Genomic DNA, 23,610 nt, shown 5'->3' on the forward strand with positions numbered 1-23,610 from the left:
TTGATAACTGACATACAAATTCAAACGAAAATAAGCAAAACATAAATATACTTTAACAGTACTTTTGTACAAAAAGCACTAACTCAACAGGGCAGCATTTTGGTGTGTTTTAGAGAAGAGATGTACAGTCTGATTTCCAGTGGAATAAAAGATATGAGAATTAAAAAAGTCTTTGGCAGTTAATGTTCACTTTCAAAAGCTATGATTTTGTGTGTGTGTGCGTACTTGTTTACACACATTATAATGCATGTACATGTATAACAGAGTCAAATGTCTGGATAATAAAGATATTAAGTATTTGCATTAAAAGGTAACAAAAATGAAAAGTAATGGTCTTGGGATGATAATTTGAGAAACTTATTTATTTTAAGTAAATAAAGCTGATAACATTTTTTGTTGAATGTCCAGTCCTCTCTGGCTGAAACTGAGGCGAAAGATAAGATTACTCTAGAGTCCAACGTTCAGCTGGAGTACAAGAACTCCATTCTGTTGGAGCAGGGGAAAACACTGCACAACTCAATGGAGAAGTTGAAGGAACAGCTGTGTGAGACTCACAGGAAAGGTGTCAAGTTATTTTAAGCCTTGCATTAATTTGTACTTCTAATATAAACATGTATGGAGTACAACAGAGTACAACAAAATACTAATGTTGGTAATTTGTACTGTCTGAAAACCTTATCAATTTCATGTGCTCAGAGTACTCTGAAGAACGACAGCGTCTTCCTGAAGGACCAGGTACAAACATTGCAAGGGTCAGTGGAGAAGTTTGAGGGATAACTCCATGAGACCCAAAGGATTTATGAAGAGATTCTGAACATAAGTGAGAAAAGAATTAGTAACAATTTAGAGGTGCAAATAAAAAGAGATTTTTACAATCGTATGGCCAAAAGTAAAACAAATACCTGCAAACTCAAAACAATTGCTGATGTGAACATTAAGCACTCATTAAGTTTGAACCTCTTCTTCCTCATGGTTGTCTTCTAGGAGCGGGAGCAACAACGGAAGGATCACAGAACCCTTTTGTCCCAGTATGAAGACGTTAAGATAAGGTTCTTTCTCATGAAGCCACGACTGCTGTTGTGTGTGTGTGTGTGTGTGTGTGTGTGTGTGTGTAAGAAATATTTTGTAGCCAGAGGAGTAAATACATAATGTTGGGAAATTTAAAATTCAGTCATTGGGCAATCACGCATTATTTATCACTTGAGCTCATAACTGATCTCAACAAGCTTTCTATCTAATATGACTGAGTAAGGTATCTAACTGTCTTTCTAAACAACAATGTCTATTCCAAATCAGGGGACTCTTCTTTATCGTTTTAATAATTCATTTCTGTTCCATCTGGTGGTCGTTGAACTACAAGGGCTTTCTGGCTGAAGCTCACAAGATAATTCAATATGTTACGTATTTCATCTTTTGTTCCCTCTAGCAGTGAAATCATGCAAATGAAATTTGTCCTGAGTACAGAGAATGAACACAATATTGGGAATAAATAACTGAATTTGGAAACGAACTGCAAAAAAATCATCAAATTGGGAATGTTAGCTTGCTTACTAGCAAACCCTGTACATTTTAAGGTTGACATAAGTATGTGATGCCAAGAAAAAGATCTGCTGCATTGTTTAAAATTGTTCTTAAAATTGTCACAATTGAGTTAAATGTTATGTATTAATATACTCTCTCTCTCTCACTCTCTCTCTCTCTCTCACACACACACACACACACACACAGATCGACTTGTAATTCAATAAATAATCATCTTTTTGAGTCTTGTTACTCTAGTTTTTTTTAAACAATGTATGTGAGAAAATTTGTTTAATTGCAGAAAAAAATCCTAGTTAATTTTAAGCAGTTTTGGATCTATTGGTGCCATAAAGAACATTTTTTTTTTGACTGGTTCTTTAAAGAACCTTTGAAACGGGGTTCTTTGTAGAACCTGAAAACGTTCTTCTAAGGCCTCGCTATGAAACACCCTGTTTGGTTCTTTGTGGCACTTTTTTTAAGAGTGCAGGAGGGGTTTGAGCCACTGATGAACAGATTCCTGGAGAAAATGTGACCTCTGTACATGCACAACACACATTCTTTCTTTTTGTAAGAACGTACTGAATAGTTGATTTGGCCACACCTAATGTTTTTGGGTTTGTTTAGATTTTTCAGCCTAATGATGGCTCGCTTCACTGGCAGTGACAGCTCTTTGGACTTCATATTGAGAGTTAACAAGAACAGATTCCAAATGCAAACGCCACACCTGAAATCAACTCTACACTTTTATCTGCTTACTTGTAAGTGAAAGAATGAGGGAATAATGAGGGAATTATAAAAAGTGCTGTAATTCCTACACCTGATTTGGATGTAAATATCCTCAAATTAAAGATGAAAGTCTGCACTTTGAGCTCATATTCATTCTTTAATTTCATCTCCAATACACTGTAGTAGACAGCTAAAATTAACAATAACTTTATCAATGTCCAAATATTTACGGACCTGACTGTACCCCACATTTCTAGTGCTTCCTGTATAAACAGACGCATTTCCCCTACACCAGTCAACTGAATTTACCACAGGAGAACTTTAATCAAGTTGTAGAAACATCTCTAAGATGATCACAGGATGCACCTGAGCTCAGTTTCAAGTGTCTCAGAAAAGGCTCTGAATTCTTGTGTGTCAATGAGATATAGTAGTTACTTTTTAATATATTTTTAAAACTTCTGAAATTGTTGTTTATGCTCTCAGAGTGCACTGTGTGTTACCTGACTCCTGACCAGAAAATGGTTAAAGATATAAAATAAAACTATATAGGTAAAGTTCATCACGACAAACTTTGATGTTGGCTTGAGAAAGAGAGTCTGAAATATAGACAGAGTGACCATCATTATAGAGTTAATTATATAGATAGACAGACAGATTGGTGGTTGCTAGAGTGTTATGGGTGGTTGCTAGGGTGTTTTGGCTGGTTACTAGGGTGTTGCTAAGCAGTTGCTAGGGTGTTCTGGGTGGTTTAGCACATTGCTAGCATGAATTAGCATGTTGCTAACATGATTTAGCATGTTGCTACCATGAAGTAGCATGTTGCTAACATGATTTAGCACGTGCTAGCATGATTTAGCATGTGCTAGCACGTTGCTAGCATGAATTAACATGTTGCTAGCATGAAATAACATGTTACTAGCACGTTGCTAGCATGAATTAGCATGTAGCTAGCACGTTGCTAGCATGAATTAGCATATTGCTAGCATGAATTAGCGTATTGCTAACATGATTTAGCATGTTGCTAGCCTGATTTAGCATGTTGCTACCATGAAGTAGCATGTTGCTAGCATGATTTAGCATGTTGCTAACATGAGTTAGCATGTTGCTAGCATGATTTAGCATGTAGCTAGCAGGTTGCTAGCATGAATTAGCATATTGCTCACATGAAATAGCATGTTGCTAGCATGATTTTGCATGTTGCTAGCATAAATTTATAGCTTTAGAGATTTAGAGTTTTCCAATACTTTTAGATATACAGATAGATAGATTTACCGCCGTCATAATGTATGAATTATTTATCCAAAACATTTTAATAATAATAATAATAGTAATAATAATAATAATAATAATAATAATAATAATAATAATGTAGCACTGTTACAGTTTCTGCACACAAAAGTGCCATTCTAACTCGGGGAGAAAATAAATCTAACACCTCAGCTTTAATTTTACTAAAAACTTTTACCAACATTTCATTTCAGATCACAGAACCTCACAGTCGAGTCAGAACTCCACATACCAAACCCAGCGTATAGAGGCTGAGTGAATGTGGTGTGGACTCTGTGGAGGAGCTTCATCGTGTCAGAGACGCTGTAGAAGGACAGAGTTCCTGCACTGTGGTCCACATACACTCCTATTCTGGAGGACACTGGACCTCGGAGATCAGTCTCAATGTCGTTGTGGAAGAAAGAGACAGAGGAAGAAGAACACCACAGACTCCAGGACTGACTGTTGAGTCCAAACCCACACTCATCACCCCGTCCTTTCCTGCTGATCTCTTTATATGAGACTGATATGTACACAACACCGCTCCACTCCACCTCCCAGAAACAGCGTCCACACACACTCTCCTTACACAACACCTGATACAAGGAGTTAAATCTCTCTGGATGATCAGAGTATCGCTGTTTTCTCTCACTGCGCTTCACCGCTCTGTTCTTCTCAGACAGAATGAGGTGATGATGTACTGTGTTGGGATCCAGAGTCAGATAACAGAAATCTAAAACAATAAAATGTCCACAGGTTAGATATTAATCACAGGATTTATAATGTGTGTGTGTGTGTGTGTGTGTGTGTGTGTGTGGTTGTGTGTGTGTGTGTGTGTGTGTGTGCGTTACACCTACACTGCAGAAAATCTTCTCTGTATTCTGGTTCTGAGAGTAAAATCATGTGAACTGCTGCAGCTGTGGAGACACAGAGACAAAATGGAGACGGGAAAATGAGGTGGAAACAGTTTAAAGCATGAAAATGAAAAATGAGATTTAATTGAAATTAGATTAGATTAGACTTCATTGCTCCTAGTCAGACATGTCTCCATGGAGTTCTACTGGATTTAGAGCTTCATCAAGTTATTGGTCAAAAATGTCCCAACACTGTGCAGCATTTGAATGTTAGAATCAGCGACACCTCAAAACCTTAAACCATGAGAACAAGCAAACACTTTTCCCAGGTGAAGCTCTGACAATATGTGTGTTTTATTTTCTCATGGACTTTATGTAGGAATTAAGGCCTCAGTTCTTATCTAATCTTCATAGTATTTGTTATGACAAATGTTTGCTTGTTTACCTTGTGGATGGATTTTGTTGAATTCCTCCTCACAGATTTCCTCGATTCGTTTTTTCAGATCTGAGAGAGATTTCGTCACTCCATCAAATGAGAGATGTTGATGGACAGTGAAGCTGGGTGAGTCCTCAGATCCAGGAGAAACACAGAGAGACGGGAAACTCTACAGAGAGGAAACACATAATAGAGAAGGAGAAAAGTGAAGGAGAGGAACGAATGAATCTCAGACTGAATCAGACCAAACACACACTTGTGATCTCAGACAGGAACATTTATTGTTGCAGTAATGAGCTTTTAGGAGGAAACTTTGTGAGGAACAGTGCCCTCTGTAGATCAGACAGTGAGTGTTACCTGGAGGAAGTGGATGTGATCGTGTATGTGTGAAAGCTGCTCCAGCTCAGTGACTCTCCTCTTAAGATCAGCAATCTCCTGCTCCAGTTGCTTCAGGAGTCGTTCAGCTCGACTCAGATCAGCTTTCTCCTGAGCTCTGATCAGCTCCCTCACCTCCGAGCGCTTTTTCTCCATGGAGCTGATCATCTCAGTAAAGATCTTCTCACTCTCATCTACTGCTGCCTGTGAACGCATCTGTTACACACACACACACACACACACACACACACACACACACACAAAAAGAGATAAATTCTCCTTTATAATGAGTATAAAGAGACTCCCTTTAGACATCCACTGAGTGTGTGTGTGTGTGTGTGTGTGTCTGTATGTGTGTGTGTGTGTTTGTGTGTGTTTATGTGTGTGTGTGTGTGTGTGTGTGTGTGTGTTCACTCCTCACCTTAATAGTGTCCACAGTCTGTTTCAGCTCCTGCACCTTCTCCTGCTTCTCCTGGATCCTCTGCTGGGATTTCATCTGCTCCTCCTGTAGCTCATTCTGAGACCAAATAAAATACATTTAATCATGATCTACAAAAAAGGAAATAAAAAACATTTCAAATGAAAACTAGACATAGTGCTTCTAGAACTAACTAAAATAAAGAGACCCAAAGCAAAGTAATTCTATGTTCACATTTTTTCACCACTAATAATATAATAATAATAAACTTTATTTGATATAGTGCCTTTAAAAGGCCTCTCAAGGCGCTTTACTGTTAACAATAACAGAAATAATAATAGTTTAATAACAAAAAACAAAGTCATCAAGTAAAAGCAATCCTAAAGAAATAAGTTTGGAGAGAAGATTTAAATAGACTAAAAGACTGGATTTCTCTAAGATCGGATGGGAGCGAGTTCCACAGTTTTGGAGCATAAGAAGAAAATGCCTCATCACCCATAGTATGTAAACGAGTCTGAGGGACAGTTAAGAGACCAGAATTGGAGGAACGGAGATCATGTTTTGGGGTGTAATGGGTTAAAAGCCTTGTATGTGCTCCACTTGTCCTGGAGCCATCCGAGGTTCAGGTTAAAGAGCCAGTTTTACGAAGCTGGTGAGGCCAGTGAGCATTACTTCAGTCTCATTACTGTTAGGACCAAGAACATTTTAAACCATCCATATTTTTAGCACAGAAATACAATGTGAAAGAAAGGTGACTCCCAAGTTATCACCAGGTTTAGAATGAATGTACAGCGCCCTCCATTAATATTGGCACCCTCTGTAAATAAGAGCAAAGAAGCCTGTGAAAAATTGTCTTCTATGTATATATATATATATATATATATATATATATATATATATATATATATATATATATATATATATAGTGTGTGTGTGTAAATATAATCTAGACATAAGCATGTGTAAATTAAAATGGGTCAGTAACTAACAAACCTAAAATAAACAATTCTGCTCAAATGAAAAGTGTAAATAATGTAACCCTCAACACCATGATATCCAGTTACAGAGCTTTAACACACTCAGGTGTGCACTTTAGCTGTAAAATGCTGTAAGAAGGTTGTTTAGGGAATAATGATGTCCAGGTCTTACCTGTTTTTTCATTCTTTCTGCTTTAGTTGAAACCGTATCATGGCCTCTGTGATCATCCATCGAACACAAGTAACAGATGAAGCTTTGGTCAGTACGACAGAAGATCTCGATCAGTTTGTCGTGCTGAGAGCAGATCTTCTCTTGGAGCTCTGCACAGGCTTCCACTAACTTGTGCTTCTTAAAGGCAGGAGACTGAAAGTGAGGTTTAAGGTGATCTTCACAATAGGAGGCCAGACACACCAGACAGGACTTGACAGCTTTGTGTTTTCTCCCGGTGCAGAAATCACACTCCACATCTCCAGGTCCAGCGTAACAGTGAGCAGGAGAAGCAGCGTGGAGTTCAGTCTTCTTCAGTTTCTCCACCACTTCAGCCAGCATGTTGTTCCTGCGTAGAACAGGCCTTGGAGTGAAAGTCTCTCTACACTGGGGACAGCTGTAGACGCCCTTCAGATCCTCCTGATCCCAGCAGCCATTAATACACACCTTACAGAAACTGTGTCCACAGGGAATAGCTACTGGATCCTTCAGCAGATCCAGACACACTGGACAGCTGAACTGATCTACTGAAAGCTGAGCTACTGAAATACTGGATTCTGCCATTTTCCTGCACTCACACACTGAGAGAGAGAGAGAGAGAGAGAGAGAGAGAGAGAGAGAGACTCTGAGTTTCGTTTTCTCTGAAATGAAGTTCCTGGTTCTGTGTGTGTATAGAGCGACAGACAGAGTGGGCGTGAGAGAATGGGCAGACAGACAGAGTGGGTGTGGCTTTAAAGAGACAGTTTAGGCTTTTAAGGAAAAGTGTAGCCTTACAGCAGGAGATTCTTTCTGATTTAAACTGTCCAATTCATTGAAATCTGATTTGATTTTGTTGTGTATTTGAATGTAGTTTTATATAATCACTGAAATATTACATTTTCAGCACTCAGACCCTTTACTCAGTACATTATGTTTTTGTAGGTGTGATGCTACAAGCTTGGCACACCTGGATTAAAGGATCTTCTCTGTTTGATGTCTGCAGCGCCTTTCAACATCTGTCATGTGGGTTTGGGAGTGTCGCTGTACTGCTGTTTTCAGGTCTCACCAGAGATGTTCATTTGGATTCATATCCAGGCTCTGGCTAGGCCACTCAAGAACATTCACACACTTACTGTATATCAGCACATTGTATTGGTTGTGTTTTGGGTCATTGTCATGTTGGAAGGTAAAAACGCACTCCAATCTGAGGTCCTGGGTGCTTTTGAGCATTTTTCCTCAAGCATATCTCCTAACTTTGACCTGTTTATCTTTTCCTCAATCCTGACAAGTCTCAGAGTCCCTGCTGCTGGAAAACATCCCCACAGCATGATCCTGTCATGAATCCCAGCAGAGCATTTTATTTTGAGTCATGTCTTTTCTGCACCCTGTCTTGTGTCCTTCATTGTTCTCCTAGATTATACTGTAGATTATCCTTGTTTGATGTTACCTGCCTGTGTTGTGACTCCACATCCCACATGGACTTAGTCAATGATTTTTAGATTAACTCAAACAAAATGCATGCTAAATTTAAGCACACACTTCCTGTATCTCTAATCTTATTACGGATACTATCACCACCAAGCTTCATAGTAGACACGGAATTGGCCATGTGATGAGCACTGCTTAGTTACAAATATTCCAGATAGATAGATAGATAGATAGATAGATAGACTGAGGTTCAAAGCCAACAAATTTAAAGCAGACAATCCAGAAACGAAGATTTAAACTGTTCATTAATATAATTTATTTTTTGTTTCACTGCTTTTATCTTAACACATGCTGTTTAATGAGTTTTGTTAGATGTGCTAATGATAGATTCCTTTTACAGATTATACATTTCTTTGTTCTTTTCATGTAAAGGTGTACAAACTTTTGCACAGAGAGATGTCATGAGCTGTCATTCTTTAAAATCCCAGTGTAACCGTCACTTTTAGTTTCAAATCTGTAACCGGAAGTAGGTGCCGGTTATTGCTGCAGCGTTCACGCGCTCTGTGACTGGTCAGTTTTACCGGCAGTTCGGGGACAGAAACGGATGGAGAGAATTCAGATCTGCTTTAAAGTACCAAAAACAGTTTTCCACTCAGACATGAAATCAGATGTGTGCTGACCGCTGTGTTTTGTGTGTTTGTGACTTTCAGGACGTGAGAGCGATAGAAGATGAGTTGTATCGGCGAGCAGGACTGAACCCCGCGCACGCGCACACACACGCACACACACACACACGCACGCAAAGACGCACATAGAGAAAGAGTTTAGTGTGTGTGTGTGTGTGTGTGTGTGTTGAATCTCTCTGCTCACTCCTGACCATTCCTAGTTCTTCCTTTCAGCTTGTCTCTCAGCCCAAGAGTGTTCATCAAGTGCACAGAAGCGGCTCTATCTCCACTCAGAGAAAAAGACATCGCTACATATATAGACGACTGGCTATTGAGAGCTCAGTCAGAGCACAAGCGAGAGAGCAGCATGATGCTCTTGGGGCACATGCAGACACTGGGTTTAGAATTAAACCCCGAAAAGAGTGTGTTGATCCCCACACAGTTAATATCATATCTGGGACTGTCACTGAATTCGGTAATATTCAGAGCACGATTGTCAGAGGATAGAGTGAGAAAAATTCTCAATGCCTGGCTGAGTTTCGGAGGGAAAACAGCGTTTCCTTCGGCACATGCCTCAGGCTGTTAGGGCTGATGGCTTCAGCGCTGATAGTCATTCCCCAAGGTCAGTTATTCATGAGAGAAGTCCAACACTGGGTACCATCTCTGAGACTAGACCCATTAGGGCACTCTCGGAGGAGAGTAAGAGTGACGTCAACAGCAGTGCTGGCACTGTGCCAGTGGAGATACCCCTTCTTTTTGACTCAATGGTACCCATGGGTCTTGTTCAGGCCAGAAAAGTCATTAAGTCATATGTGGCTTATATCTTCTATCTCCACATAGTGAGAGAGGAGGGATTCATATAATACTAATGATTCCACGTTGGTCAGGGAAATACTGGCTGGCGGAGATCATATATATTCTCTACGAGGAGTCGTGATCTCTTCCGCTACACAGACCTGATGTCAAGCTAAGCATGAGATCCCCTTTCCATGTTCGGTGGCAGTGATACTTTGTTTTCTGCAAGATTTGATAGTTAATCGGAAAGTGTTTTCGATCATAAAAGTGTTTCTGGATGCTATTTTGGCATGCCACATAGGCTTTGATGGTAAGAGAGTGGGACAGCATCTGTTAATATGCCGCTTTATGAAGGGGTGCGGCGAGATTTGCCAGTCTCGAATGGGATTTAATTTAGGTACTTGAAGCGCTTTTGGAGTTTCCATTTGAACCGCTGGACAAAGATGATTTTAAAATACTGTCGATTAAGACAGCACTGCTGTTAGTGCGGGCCTCAGCGAAGCGAGGGAGAGGTGTGCTTGTTTTGAATACTGGAATGACGTTGTGCCGCTCCTCTTATACTGGAGAAGGGAGCCACTCTCAGGCACAAGCGTCATGCCTGCCAGCCGATACGGTTACGATACGATACGATTCTGAAGAATATGCAGAAGGGGCTTTATTTTTTTTGTAATTTATTATGATACAACACTGTATCGTAATAAATTATATTCTTGTAAACATTTTTGTAAAATAATGGTTTACATTTTTTTCAACCACTTTGTTGTCACGAATCGTGACGGAGCAGAGATAGGACGGATGCAAGTGCCGGATGAACAGTTGTTTATTAGAAAGAGAGACAGGCAGACAAATCCAAAACGTGATCCAAAACGTAATCCACAAACATGCAAGAGGTCAGGCAATTGGCAAACAGGCATACACGGGGCAAGGCAGGAATCTAGATCGATAAACAAAACAAGAAACGAACTATGACGAGGGACTGGAAGCGGATAATCCAGCGCGAACTAACTCTAAACATGGACCTTGACTATGACTATGATCCAAACGAAACTAACTCTAAACATGGACCGTGACTATGAATACGCTACGAACTAAACTAACTCTAAAGTATTATTAATCTTCCACGCTGTGTGCTGGGAGGCGCGCGGTATATATGCGGACATAATCAGCGTCTAAACTGCTAGCAGCTGAGAGCAATACAGACCCACGTGAAATCCCAGCCAATGACAGAACAGGGAGGAGACATGACAGAAACATAAACAAAACACACGTGTCCAGATGTCACTACGGTCAACAACGGAAAAGCAGGTGCTTGCGCATTCGCGCTTAGAGCACGCTGTTTCAAGGGGGAATCGTGACAGAACCCCCCCCCAAAGGCACTCCTCCCGGAGTGCCATGAGTCCTCCCATTTAATTGGCGGACCCGGCCCCCTGGACTGAATGTCCCAGGCAGAGCCAGGAAACTGCACGGTGTTCTTGGCGGTGCAGGGAAGCGGAGCGACGTCCTTGGTGTAGCAGGGAAGCAGAGCGACATCCACAGCCGGGCAGGCAGGCTGAGCAAAGTCCTCGGCGGAGCATGAAGGCAGAGCGACGACCACAGCAGGGCAGGCGGGCTGAGCGAAGTCCTCGGCGGAGCATGAAGGCAGAGCGACGTCCTCGGCGGAGCATGAAGGCAGAGCGACGTCCACAGCCGGGCAGGCAGGCTGAGCGAAGTCCTCGGCGGAGCATGAAGGCAGAGCGACGACCACAGCAGGGCAGGCAGACTGAGCGAAGTCCTCGGCGGAGCATGAAAGCGGAGCGACGACCCCAGCTGAACTGGAAGGCAGAGCGAAGTCCCCTGTAAGGCCAGGGAGAGGAGCGTGGGTCTCCGTGCGGCCAGGGAGAGGAGCGTGGGTCTCCTCGAAGCAGTAGGGGGGAACGACGTTTGCCATGGAGCCGGAAGGCTGAGCGACGACCTCAACTGAACAGGGGGGCTGAGCGATGACCACAGCTGAACAGGGAGGCTGAGCGACGACCTCAGCTGAACAGGCGGGCTGAGAGACGACCTCAGCTGAACAGGCGGGCTGAGCGACGACCTCAGCTGAACAGGCGGGCTGAGCGACGACCTCAGCTGAACAGGGGGGCTGAGCGACGACCACAGCTGAACAGGGGGGCTGAGCGACGACCTCAGCTGAACAGGCGGGCTGAGCGACGACCTCAGCTGAACAGGCGGGCTGAGCGACGACCTCAGCTGAACAGGCGGGCTGAGCGACGACCTCAGCTGAACAGGCGGGCTGAGCGACGTCCTCAGCTGAACAGGGAGGCTGAGCGACGTCCTCAGCTGAACAGGGAGGCTGAGCGACGTCCACAGCTGAACAGGGAGGCTGAGGCTCTGAGATCACCAGGTGAACCTTGGGCATGGGCGGAGCTTGGCTGGCCGTGTCAGCAGACTCGGGCGCGGGCGGAGCTTGGCTGGCCGTGTCAGCAGACTGGGGCGCGAGCGGAACTTGGCTGTGCGTGTCCGCAGACTGGGGCACGAGCAGAACTTGGCTGTGCGTGTCCGCAGACTGGGGCGTGAGCAGAAATTGACTGTGCGTGTCAGTAGTCTTGGGCGTGGGCTGAACTTGGGCGACCGGGTCGGTAGACTTGGGCATGAGCAGCATTTGGTCATTAGGCTGAGATATTAGCAGAGCTTGGTCAACTGGATCAGCAGGCTTGGACGTGAGCTCAGGGACGGGAGGCTTGGCTCGGACCTCAGGGATGGGAGGCTTGGCTCGGACGTCAGAGACTGGAGACCTGACTTGGATCTCAGGGACTTGAGACCTGACTTGGACTTCAGAGCCTGGAGGCTTGACTTGGACTTCAGAGCCTGGAGGCTTGACTTGGACTTCAGGGACAGGGGGCTTGACTTGGACCTCAGGGACTGGGGGCTTGACTTGGACCTCAGGGACTGGGGGCTTGACTTGGACCTCAGGGACTGGGGGCTTGACCTGGATCTCAGCGACTGGGGGCTTGACCTGGATCTCAGGGACTGGAGGCTTGACTTGGATCTCAGGGACTGGAGGCTTGACTTGGACTTGGACCTTAGGGACTTGAGACTTGACTTGGATTTCAGAGACTGGAGGCTTGACCTGGATCTCAGGGACTGGAGGCTTGACCTGGATCTCAGGGACTGGAGGCTTGACTTGGATCTCAGGGACTTGAGACTTGACTTGGATCTCAGGGACTTGAGACTTGACTTGGATCTCAGGGACTTGAGACTTGACTTGGATCTCAGGGACTTGAGACTTGACTTGGATTTCAGAGTTGAGCTCTGCATGAAGTTGCCTGTAGTAGTAGGTAAACGGCAGGGCAGGTTCGCCTGCCAGACTTACCCCCCTGAGAAGTTGTTCTAGCTCGTCCTTCGCCTCCGGACTCCCGAATCGCACCATGAATTCCCCCACAAACTGTTCTACACCGTCCAGGTTCCTACAGTGCTTATCCAGTTTGAGCTGCACCCATTGACAGGCCGGTCCAAAGAACCGGGACCACATGAATCGGAGCCATTGCTTCTCCTCTGGCTTAGGGTCTAACAGGCTGGCGAAATAGTATTGACAGTCTACCAGAAAATATTCAGGGGCACCAAAAAATCCGTCAAATGGATCAGGAAGCTCCATAAATGTCCATTGTGGGAAGTGGACGGAGTCCATAGCGGGGACGGTTGGTGTCGACTTCCGGGTTCTGCGTCTCCTCCGTTCTCCTGCTGCATCCATGTTTTGGCGGAAGATTCTGTCACGAATCGTGACGGAGCAGAGATAGGACGGATGCAAGTGCTGGATGAACAGTTGTTTATTAGAAAGAGAGACAGGCAGACAAATCCAAAACGTGATCCAAAACGTAATCCACAAACATGCAAGAGGTCAGGCGATTGGCAAACAGGCATACACGGGGCAAGGCAGGAATCTAGGTCGATAAACAAAACAAGAAACGAACTATGACGAGGGACTGGAAGCGGATAATCCAGCGCGAACTAACTCTAAACATGGACCGTGACTATGACTATGATCCAAACGAAACTAACTCTAAACATGGACCGTGACTATGAATACGCTACGAACTAAACTAACTCTAAAGTATTATTAATCTTCCGCGCTGTGTGCTGGGAGGCGCGCGGTATATATGCGGACATAATCAGCGTCTAAACTGCTAGCAGCTGAGAGCAATACAGACCCACGTGAAATCCCAGCCAATGACAGAACAGGGAGGAGACATGACAGAAACATAAACAAAACACACGTGTCCAGATGTCACTACGGTCAACAACGGAAAAGCAGGTGCTCGCGCATTCGCGCTTAGAGCATGCTGCTTCAAGGGGGAATCGTGACATTTGTTAGCAAATCTTACTAAAATCTGTTCAAATTTTGTGATATATTTCTTTTTGCTTTATATTACAAGTTTATATATTGTAAGTTTATATTTTTATAAGTTTATATTTTTATTCATTCCTCCTCAGATTTTGAGAATTGAGAAAAATTACATAATATATAAATGAATGTGATCCCATAACTAATCCTTAATCAAAAGTACATCAGTGTTTAACTTTAAAGTGAAGTAGTTTAGAAACACTCACTGGACCCCCGTTTTGGGCAGAAAAACCCTCTAAGGACACACATTTCGGATGGTACAACCCTGAGTTTGGGTGAAAGAACCCATGATGGAAAAAGCTTCACAGAAAGAACCCTGATTTATACTGAGACTGTCCTTAGCTATGGTTTAGGCACCTTCAGACTGGGTGAAAGAACCCTCATTTTGGGCAGAAGAACGCCCAGTTTGATCTGAAGGTCCCACAGTTTGGAAGATGGACCTTTAGCATGGATGTGAAAACCCTTGGTTTGTGCAGAAGGACCCTCAGCTTGGGCAGAATAACACTGAGCTCTCTGAGAACCTTAAACTTCACAAAAGAACCCTGATTATTCGGGGAGTTGGGAGTGAGGAGAGTCTTCTGCTAGCATGGAAGAACCGTCACACTGACTAAAATAACCTGTAGTTTGGCCAAATGGAACTAAGGAAAAACCCTCGGTTTACTTGGGTAGAAATCTATAAATAAACTATATAAATAAAACAACCATCACATTGAACTCGTAACACATTCTAAAGTTGGTAAATGGAGGCATTAGTACATGTTTACTAATAGTCACATAGATTAAATATTATCATTGCTATTAATAATATAATAAAATATATTCATAATCATGATATTTCATTTTCTGACCAACATGAAAAGGCACTTTGAGGATTCATATATATATATATATATATAGAGAGAGAGAGAGAGAGAGAGAGAGAGAGAGAGAGAGAGAGATTATAGATTTAACTGTTGAGTGAGGTTTGTGGTTCAGGGCAACTTGTATTTTGTATTTTTGTCTGGCTTCATCTTTGTGATTGTAGCTTCACACTGACACCCTACAAGGAAACAAAACGCTGTCAAAATAAAAGTAACCTAAGCTACAATCAGATCTTCACTATCAAGACTCAAAAATAATATTGTGGCTGTGAATATTGAGGGAAAGAAATAATGTCTGAACTAGCCATTTTAAAACCACGGCACTTTTAACATTAGAAGTAATTAAAATGTTTAATATAAAAAGTGTTTGTGGTTAATGTTACAATTTTGTGTTCAGCTTATGCAACTTTTCACAATACTGATTTCAACTTTAGACAAAAATTTATTTTTAATTTAAATGTATATATTAAAACAATGGGTTAAATTTTTCTGTTGATTAGCTGCCATCTAATTTATATAACTAAGGCTTGCATGTGTTAGCATTATATTACTCTCACAGACAATTAACGTGACCAGTAACTGAACAAATATCTATTTCAAACACCTCTCAAAATGATCGCCATTAACATGAACACAGTGATTAAAGCAGTTAATGGTGAGACACGGCTGGAACACTATTAATGACTAGTTGAGTAGGAGGAGACTCCAGATACAATTAGGAAGAAAGACACAATAAAAGGCCACTGTTGCTGATTGTTTTAATATTGGTAGTGTTTTTAATATTGTGTAGTTTGTGATCAATGGCAACTACAAGGGTAAGTTTAGCACTTGTGGGGCTTTTTCTGGTCTTCAACTATGTGAGTAGTACACCTGCATCTCCACAAGCTGTAAAAATGCCACCTCAAGCTCCTCAGCTTCCTGGGAAGCCCACTTTACAGCCACAGATGCCTGGCCAGGTTGTGAAATGCCAAGTTCAAGACTATGAAAGGGTTCCTTGTGGAGAACCTGGCATCAATGGTGATCAGTGCACCACTATAAACTGCTGTTTTGATAGCCAACAGTGTTATTATGGGAAAATGGGTAAGATTGGAGTCCTATCTGATCTTTCATTGTGATAAATTGTTAACTGACCCCTTTCTCTTCTTTTGGTATTGCCAGTGACTGTCCAGTGTACCCTTGATGGCCAGTTTGTGCTGGTGGTGGCCAGAGATGCCACAGTTCCCAGGATAAGCCTGGAGTCCATCAGCATGTTGGGAGGAAACACTGGACCCTGTAGTCCTGTTGACTCCAATACAGCCTTTGCTATATACCAGTTTCCTGTAACTGCTTGTGGGACAACCATGATGGTTTGTTTAATTGTTTCCAAATAGATGGTCTTCAATTTTAAGATGTCTGGAAGGTGTGCTCTCCAGTATTCCACTCTGTCCAGGTACAAGGTGGCTATGTGGTCTATGAAAACAGGATGCTCTCTTCCTATGAAGTTGGTGTTGGACCCCAAGGTGCAATCACCAGAGACACTCACTATGAGGAAGTTAACTAAAACTAATGGCAGAGGATTCTTTAAGGTTTTTACTGATCTATTGTTTCCTTTGGAGGCTTTACTTCCAGTGTAAATATTCAGGGGTTAGCTTAGCCACTCTGGCTATTGACCCTTCAGCCAATGCTGATACTCCTTCCATTGTTGTTTCTGGACCACTCCAAGTAGAACTAAGACTAGGAAATGGTCACTGTGTTGCAAAGGGATGTGTGGAAGGTGAGAAACTTCTGTCTGGATATTAGCATGCAGTCTCACTTGGCAATGGTTTGAACAGGATTTGATTTCCCCCTCTGCCACCCAACAGATGAAGTAGCCTATACCTCATACTACAGTGCTGCTGACTACCCTGTGACTAAGGTTCTGAGGGAACCAGTGTATGTTGAAGTGCACATCGTGGGAAGAACTGATCCAAATGTTGTCCTGGTTTTGGGAGGCTGCTGGGTGACTGCTTCCCCTAACCCCTACAGCCTTCCCCAGTGGGACCTTCTGGTGAATGGGTAAGCTCTTCACAGGTCTTCTGCTTGTGTAAACCAGTGACTGTATTGAACAGGAAGTGACGACCTTGTGTTTTCCAAAGGTGTCCATACAAGGATGACCGCTATCTGACCAAACTGATGCCAGTTAATGGGATGTCTGGACTTGCATACCCTACCCATTACAGACGCTTTGTCCTGAAGATGTTCACGTTTGTGGATCCAGACTCTATGGCTCCAATGCATGAGACGGTAAAGGCTTGAGTTCTCTTTATGCTCTTGCACATGCTTCTGTACATGAAATGGGTTCGACTACTAAATTTCTTTCCTTAGCTCTACATCCACTGCAGTACAGCTGTGTGTCTTCCAACTGCACAAGGCTCTTGTGAACCCACATGTGCCAGAAGAAGTAGGTAGACCACCTTAACACTGCTTGCTTTTTCACTTGGCTGGCTTATGGATTTTCTTTTTCCCTCATTAGGAAGAGATGCTGCTGCAGAAGGCTCTCCTCATGCCTCAGGATTAGTGTCTAGTGGGGGAGTGATCTTTACCCAAAGCTCCTCCCCTGAGTTTGTTTAAAGCTATGGAGAATAAAGCGTTTTTTACTTTCAATCTGGCTGTTCGATTCACATGTCTGGTGCACAAGCTGAGTCCATCACATCCATCTATGATGGTTTCAGAGTTGTGATCACTGGAGTAACATTTTTGTGATATTTTGCATGTAATTTCAGTATATGTTGGCTTATACATGGTGCTTACTCTAATCCAGTGTGACATAGAGATGATGGCTGGGGTGTGAATCTTAGTGTGAAACTTGAATGTGTTGCTGTTTTGATCAGGATTTAAGAGCACAATCTCAATGGAACCTTCCTGGTTAAATAAAGGGGGATAAGTACATCTATGCATAGGATGACTGCCTAATGTAAACCTCTATTGATTGGCTTTTTATCATAAATGGTAACATGACAAGCTTTTTTTTTTGTGAGAAGAGAGGGATGACTGTTTATAGCTGCTATAATGTAAGTGAGAACAGGAACTAGCTTGTTTAGCATTGGGACAGGCTGTTAAAGGAAAATGATCCTCTTTGGGGTGGTAGCAGTAATCCTGCTTCATCCCACTGCCCTGTTGTGGATGATTTTACAATAAGTGTTTTATTCCTCATAGATCCTACTGTCAGAATACAGAATGTAGGTGTAGTAGCTTCTTATCAAACCAGATTTAAACAGATTTTATTCCTGTGTGAGGGGGATGGGAAACATCTGTTCCCATCTAGTTGTCAGAATGAGCATTTTCACATGTGAGAAGAAAAAAGATCTTTCTATTTATTGGACAAATCCAAAAGACAATGAGCAAAACAGAAATATTCTTTATAAAGTTACATGTACAAAAAGCACTAACTCAACAGCAGGGCAGCACTTTGGTGTGTTTTATCTCTTAGAGGAGAGTTGTACAGTCTGATGTCCAGTGGAATAAAAGATATGAGAATTTTAAAAAAAATTTGTCAGTTTCTTGGTCACCTCCTTGACTAAACCCCTTCTTTTTTCCTCTAAACACCATTGTCCAGTTATATTTGTATGTAACCCATTAACCTATGGAACAGATGTACTTTACTGTAACACTTACAATTAGCATCATAATTTATGGCTAATGACAGATTGTTGATTTGATAGAGCCAACATCCTGTTCTTTGATAGTTCTGTCACATCCCGATCACTGTCATTTCATGTCACCTGTTCATTAGTGTTGCAGCATGCACTAGTCTCACTTCACATAATATCTCGTATCAGGTGCCACCATCAGGGCATCATTCGGGAACACACATGCGTCTAAACGGGCTCTGCGTAAGGCCAATACCTGATATCAATATGTGTCAATTAAGCTCTAGTTTTAACCTTCAACCAGATGGTTTCGTCGTTTTAACATTTTATCATAACCTTTCAGCAGTGAAACATTTTAACTGCTCAATGTTTTAATATTTTATCACCAATAACACTGAATCACTGTATGTAATCAAGAAGGCACGACGCAAGTAGACATAAACTCATCATATTTTTTTATTGGGGTAATCCACAAATGATAATCATAATCCATAGGGGTAGGCAGGCAGTGTCACACATGAACAATCCATAATCATAAATCAAATAAACAGGCAGAGATTATTTTAAAAAGAGAGAAGTCAAACTAGAACATGCGGAAAACATGGAACTAGGAAATATCCAACTAGAAACACAAGAAAAGCATGATTGGAAACATTGCTATGAATTTAATGGCTTTAAGGCATTAAAGCCATCAAATTAACCAGGAATCTATTCAAAACAGGTGCACACAATCATGACACAATAGGAGAGCAACCAATAATAATACAATAATGTTTAGCAAGATTCAAAAAATATCACATCATGACAGGAACTCAAACGCACAGAAGCAGCACTGTTCGTACCGGGAGCTGTTAAGCATATGGAGAGTCACAGCACGTACTGACAATCGGTACATTGTAGTATTGTTTAATCAGCTCTTTAAGCATTTTAACAGGCTCTCTCAGGCCAAAACAAATTTCATTTATGAACCCTACCCTACTGATTGAATCACTGAACATTTCATCTTGGATCACAAAACATGATAGTTGAGTTATGAAAAGGTAGCCAGAACCCAGCGTATAGAGGCTGAGTGAATGTGGTGTGGACTCTGTGGAGGAGCTTCATCGTGTCAGAGACGCTGTAGAAGGACAGAGTTCCTGCACTGTGATCCACATACACTCCTATTCTGGAGGACGCTGGACCTCGGAGCGCAGTCCTAATCCCATTGTGCTGGAAAGAGACAGAAGAAGTAGAAGCACAACACAGACTCCAGGACTGACTGTTGAGTCCAAACTTGCACTCATCACCCCGTCCTTCCCTGCTGATCTCTTTATATGAGACTGATATGAACACACCAACACCGTTCCACTGCACCTCCCAGTAACAGCGTCCACACACACTCTCCTTACACAACACCTGAGGCCAGAAGTCAAATCTCTCTGGATGATCAGAGTATCGCTGATTTCTCCCCTTGCGCTTCACCGCTCTGTTCTTCTCAGACAGAATGAGGTCATGATTTACTGTGTTGGGATCCAGAGTCAGATAACAGAAATCTAAAACAATAAAATGTCCACAGGTTAGATATTAATCACAGGATTTATAATGTGTGTGTGTGTGTGTGTGTGTGTGTGTGTGTGTGTTACACCTACACTGCAGAAAATCTTCTCTGCTCTCTGGTTCTGAGAGTAAAATTATCTGAACTGCTGCAGCTGTGGAGACACAGAGACAAAATGGAGACAGAAAAATGAGGTGGAAACAGTTTAAAGCATGGAAATGAAAAATGAGATTGAATTTTAATTAGATTAGATTAGACTTCATTGCTCCTAGTCAGACACGTCTCCATGGACTTCTACTGGATTTAGAGCTTCATCAAGTTATTGGTCAAAAATGTCCCAACACTGTTCAGCATTTGAATGTAAGAATCAGCGACACCTCAAAACCTTAAACCATGAGAACAAGCAAACACTTTTCCCAGGTGAAGCTCTGACAATATGTGTGTTTTATTTTCTCATGGACTTTATGGAGGAATTAAGGCCTCAGTTCTTATCCAATCTTCACAATATTTGTTATGACAAATGTTTGCTTGTTTACCTTGTGGACGGATTTTGTTGAATTCCACCTCACAGATTTCCTCCACTCGTTTTTTCAGATCTGAGAGAGATTTCGTCACTCCATCAAATGAGAGATGTTGATGGACAGTGAAGCTGGGTGAGTCCTCAGATCCAGGAGAAACACAGAGAGACGGGAAACTCTACAGAGAGGAAACACATAATAGAGAAGGAGAAAAGTGTAGGAGAGGAACGAATGAATCTCAGACTGAATCAGACCAAACACACACTTGTGATCTCAGACAGGAACATTTATTGTTGCAGTAATGAGCTTTTAGGAGGAAACTTTGTGAGGAACAGCGCCCTCTGTGGATCAGACAGTGAGTGTTACCTGGAGGAAGTGGATGTGATCGTGTGTGTGTGAAAGCTGCTCCAGCTCAGTGACTCTCCTCTTAAGATCAGCAATCTCCTGCTCCAGTTGCTTCAGGCGTCGTTCAGCTAGACTCAGTTCAGCTTTCTCCTGAGCTCTGATCAGCTCCTTCACCTCCGAGCGCTTTTTCTCCATGGAGCTGATCATCTCAGTAAAGATCTTCTCACTCTCATCTACTGCTGCCTGTGAACGCATCTGTTACACACACACACACACACACACACACACACACACACACACACAAAGAGAGATAGATTCTCCTTTATAAAGAGTATAAAGAGACTCCCTTTAGACATCCATTTAGTGTGTGTGTGTGTGTGTGTGTGTGTGTATGTGTGTGTGTGTGTGTGTGTGTGTGTGTTCACTCTTCACCTTAATAGTGTCCACAGTCTGTTTCAGCTCCTGCACCTTCTCCTGCTTCTCCTGGATCCTCTGCTGGGATTTCATCTGCTCCTCCTGTAGCTCATTCTGAGACCAAATAAAATACATTTAATCATGATCTACAAAAAAAGGAAATAAACATTTCAAATGAAAACTAGACATAGTGCTTCTAGAACTAACTAAAATAAAGAGACCCAAAGCAAAGTAATTCTATGTTCACATTTTTTCACCACTAATAATATAATAATAATAAACTTTATTTGATATAGTGCCTTTAAAAGGCCTCTCAAGGCGCTTTACTGTTAACAATAACAGATATAATAATAGTTTAATAGCAAAAAACAAAGTCATCAAGTAAAAGCAATCCTAAAGAAATAAGTTTGGAGAGAAGATTTAAATAGACTAAAAGACTGGATTTCTCTAAGATCGGATGGGAGCGAGTTCCACAGTTTTGGAGCATAAGAAGAAAATGCCTCATCTCCCATAGTATGTAAAGGAGTCTGAGGGACAGTTAAGAGACCGGAATTGGAGGAACGGAGATCATGTTTTGGGGTGTAATGGGTTAAAAGCCTTGTATGTGCTCCACTTGTCCTGGAGCCATCCGAGGTTCAGGTTAAAGAGCCAGTTTTACGAAGCTGGTGAGGCCAGTGAGCATTACTTCAGTCTCATTACTGTTAGGACCAAGAACATTTTAAACCATCCATATTTTTAGCACAGAAATACAATGTGAAAGAAAGGTGACTCCCAAGTTATCACCAGGTTTAGAATGAATGTACAGCGCCCTCCATTAATATTGGCACCCTCTGTAAATAAGAGCAAAGAAGGCTGTGAAAAATTGTCTTTATTGTTTATCTTTATCCCTTAGTCACTATGTGTATGTATATATATATATATATATATATATATATATATATATAGTGTGTGTGTGTAAATATAATCTAGACATAAACATGTGTAAATTAAATGGGTCAGTAACTAACAAACCTAAAATAAACAATTCTGCTCAAATGAAAACTGTAAATAACGTAACCCTCAACACCATGATGTCCAGTTACAGAGCTTTAACACACTCAGGTGTGCACTTTAGCTGTAAAATGCTGTAAGAAGGTTGTTTGGGGAAAAAAGATGTCCAGGTCTTACCTGTTTTTTCATTCTTTCTGCTTTAGCTGCAACCGTATCATGACCTTTATGTTCATCCATCGAACACAAATAACAGATGAAGCTTTGGTCAGTGCGACAGAAGATCTCGATCAGTTTGTCGTGCTGAGAGCAGATCTTCTCTTGGAGCTCTGCACAGGCTTCAACTAAGTTGTGCTTCTTAAAGGCAGGAGACTGAAAGTGAGGTTTAAGATGATCTTCACAAAAGGAGGCCAGACACACCAGACAGGACTTGACAGCTTTGTGTTTTCTCCCGGTGCAGAAATCACACGCCACATCTCCAGGTCCAGCGTAACAGTGAGCAGGAGAAGCAGCGTGGAGTTCAGTCTTCTTCAGTTTCTCCACCACTTCAGCCAGCATGTTGTTCCTGCGTAGAACAGGCCTTGGAGTGAAAGTCTCTCTACACTGGGGACAGCTGTAGACGCCCTTCACATCCTCCTGATCCCAGCAGCCATTAATACACACCTTACAGTAACTGTGTCCACAGGGAGTAACTACTGGATCCTTCAGGAGATCCAGACACACTGGACAGCTGAAATGATTCTGATCTACTGAAATACTGGATTCTGCCATTTTCCTGCACTCACACACTGAGAGAGAGAGAGAGAGAGAGAGAGAGAGAGAGAGAGAGAGAGAGAGAGAGACTCCGAGCTTTCTAACTTTCGTTTTCTCTGAAATTAATTTCCTGGTTCTGTGTGTTATAGAGCGACAGACAGAGTGGGTGTGAGAGAACGGGCAGACAGACAGAGTGGGCGTGGCTTTAAAGAGAGAGTTTAGGCTTTTAAGGAAAAGTGTAGCCTTACAGCAGGAGATTCTTTCTGATTTAAACTGTCTGATTCATTGAAATCTGATGTGATTTTGTTGTGTATTTGAATGTAGTTTTATATAATCACTGAAATATTACATTTTCAGCATTCAGACCCTTTACTCAGTACATTATGTTTTGGTAGGTGTGATGCTACAAGCTTGGCACACCTGGATTAAAGGATCTACTCTGTTTGTTGTCTGCTGTGCCTTTCAACATCTGTCATGTGGGTTTAGGAGTGTCGCTGTACTGCTGTTTTCAGGTCTCACCAGAGATGTTCATTTGGATTCATATCCAGGCTCTGGCTAGGCCACT

The 23,610-nt window shown here is 42.2% G+C and overlaps 1 protein-coding gene across 1 annotated transcript; it reads right to left on the reverse strand.

Annotated features, from left to right (window-relative positions):
* Positions 1-281: 281 nt before the first annotated feature.
* Positions 282-23,126, reverse strand: LOC128621077 (uncharacterized). The gene is made up of 13 exons (XM_053646556.1): positions 22,473-23,126; positions 21,324-21,419; positions 20,913-21,146; positions 20,565-20,724; positions 20,123-20,182; positions 19,508-20,026; positions 14,384-14,514; positions 6,746-7,510; positions 5,600-5,695; positions 5,161-5,394; positions 4,813-4,972; positions 4,371-4,430; positions 282-4,246 (listed from the first exon to the last, which is right to left on the reverse strand). The coding sequence occupies exons 1-13, from the start codon at positions 23,061-23,063 to the stop codon at positions 3,720-3,722; spliced, it is 3,633 nt and encodes a 1,210-aa protein (XP_053502531.1). The 5' UTR covers positions 23,064-23,126; the 3' UTR covers positions 282-3,719.
* Positions 23,127-23,610: the final 484 nt, after the last annotated feature.

The sequence above is a fragment of the Ictalurus furcatus genome, chromosome 17 (genome assembly GCF_023375685.1).
Source record: "Ictalurus furcatus strain D&B chromosome 17, Billie_1.0, whole genome shotgun sequence".
Lineage (NCBI taxonomy): Eukaryota > Metazoa > Chordata > Actinopteri > Siluriformes > Ictaluridae > Ictalurus > Ictalurus furcatus.

Bases quoted from the DNA above. Each gene is read 5' to 3' on its own strand.
- LOC128621077 (XM_053646556.1), bottom strand. From the start codon at position 23,063: ATGGCAGAATCCAGTATTTCAGTAGATCAGAATCATTTCAGCTGTCCA. The intron at 21,147-21,323 runs GTGAAGAGTGAA...TGTGTGTAACAG, and splicing joins AGACTGTGGACACTATTAAG to ATGCGTTCACAGGCAGCAGT. The intron at 4,973-5,160 runs GTAACACTCACT...TCCTCTCTGTAG, and splicing joins ATCACATCCACTTCCTCCAG to AGTTTCCCGTCTCTCTGTGT.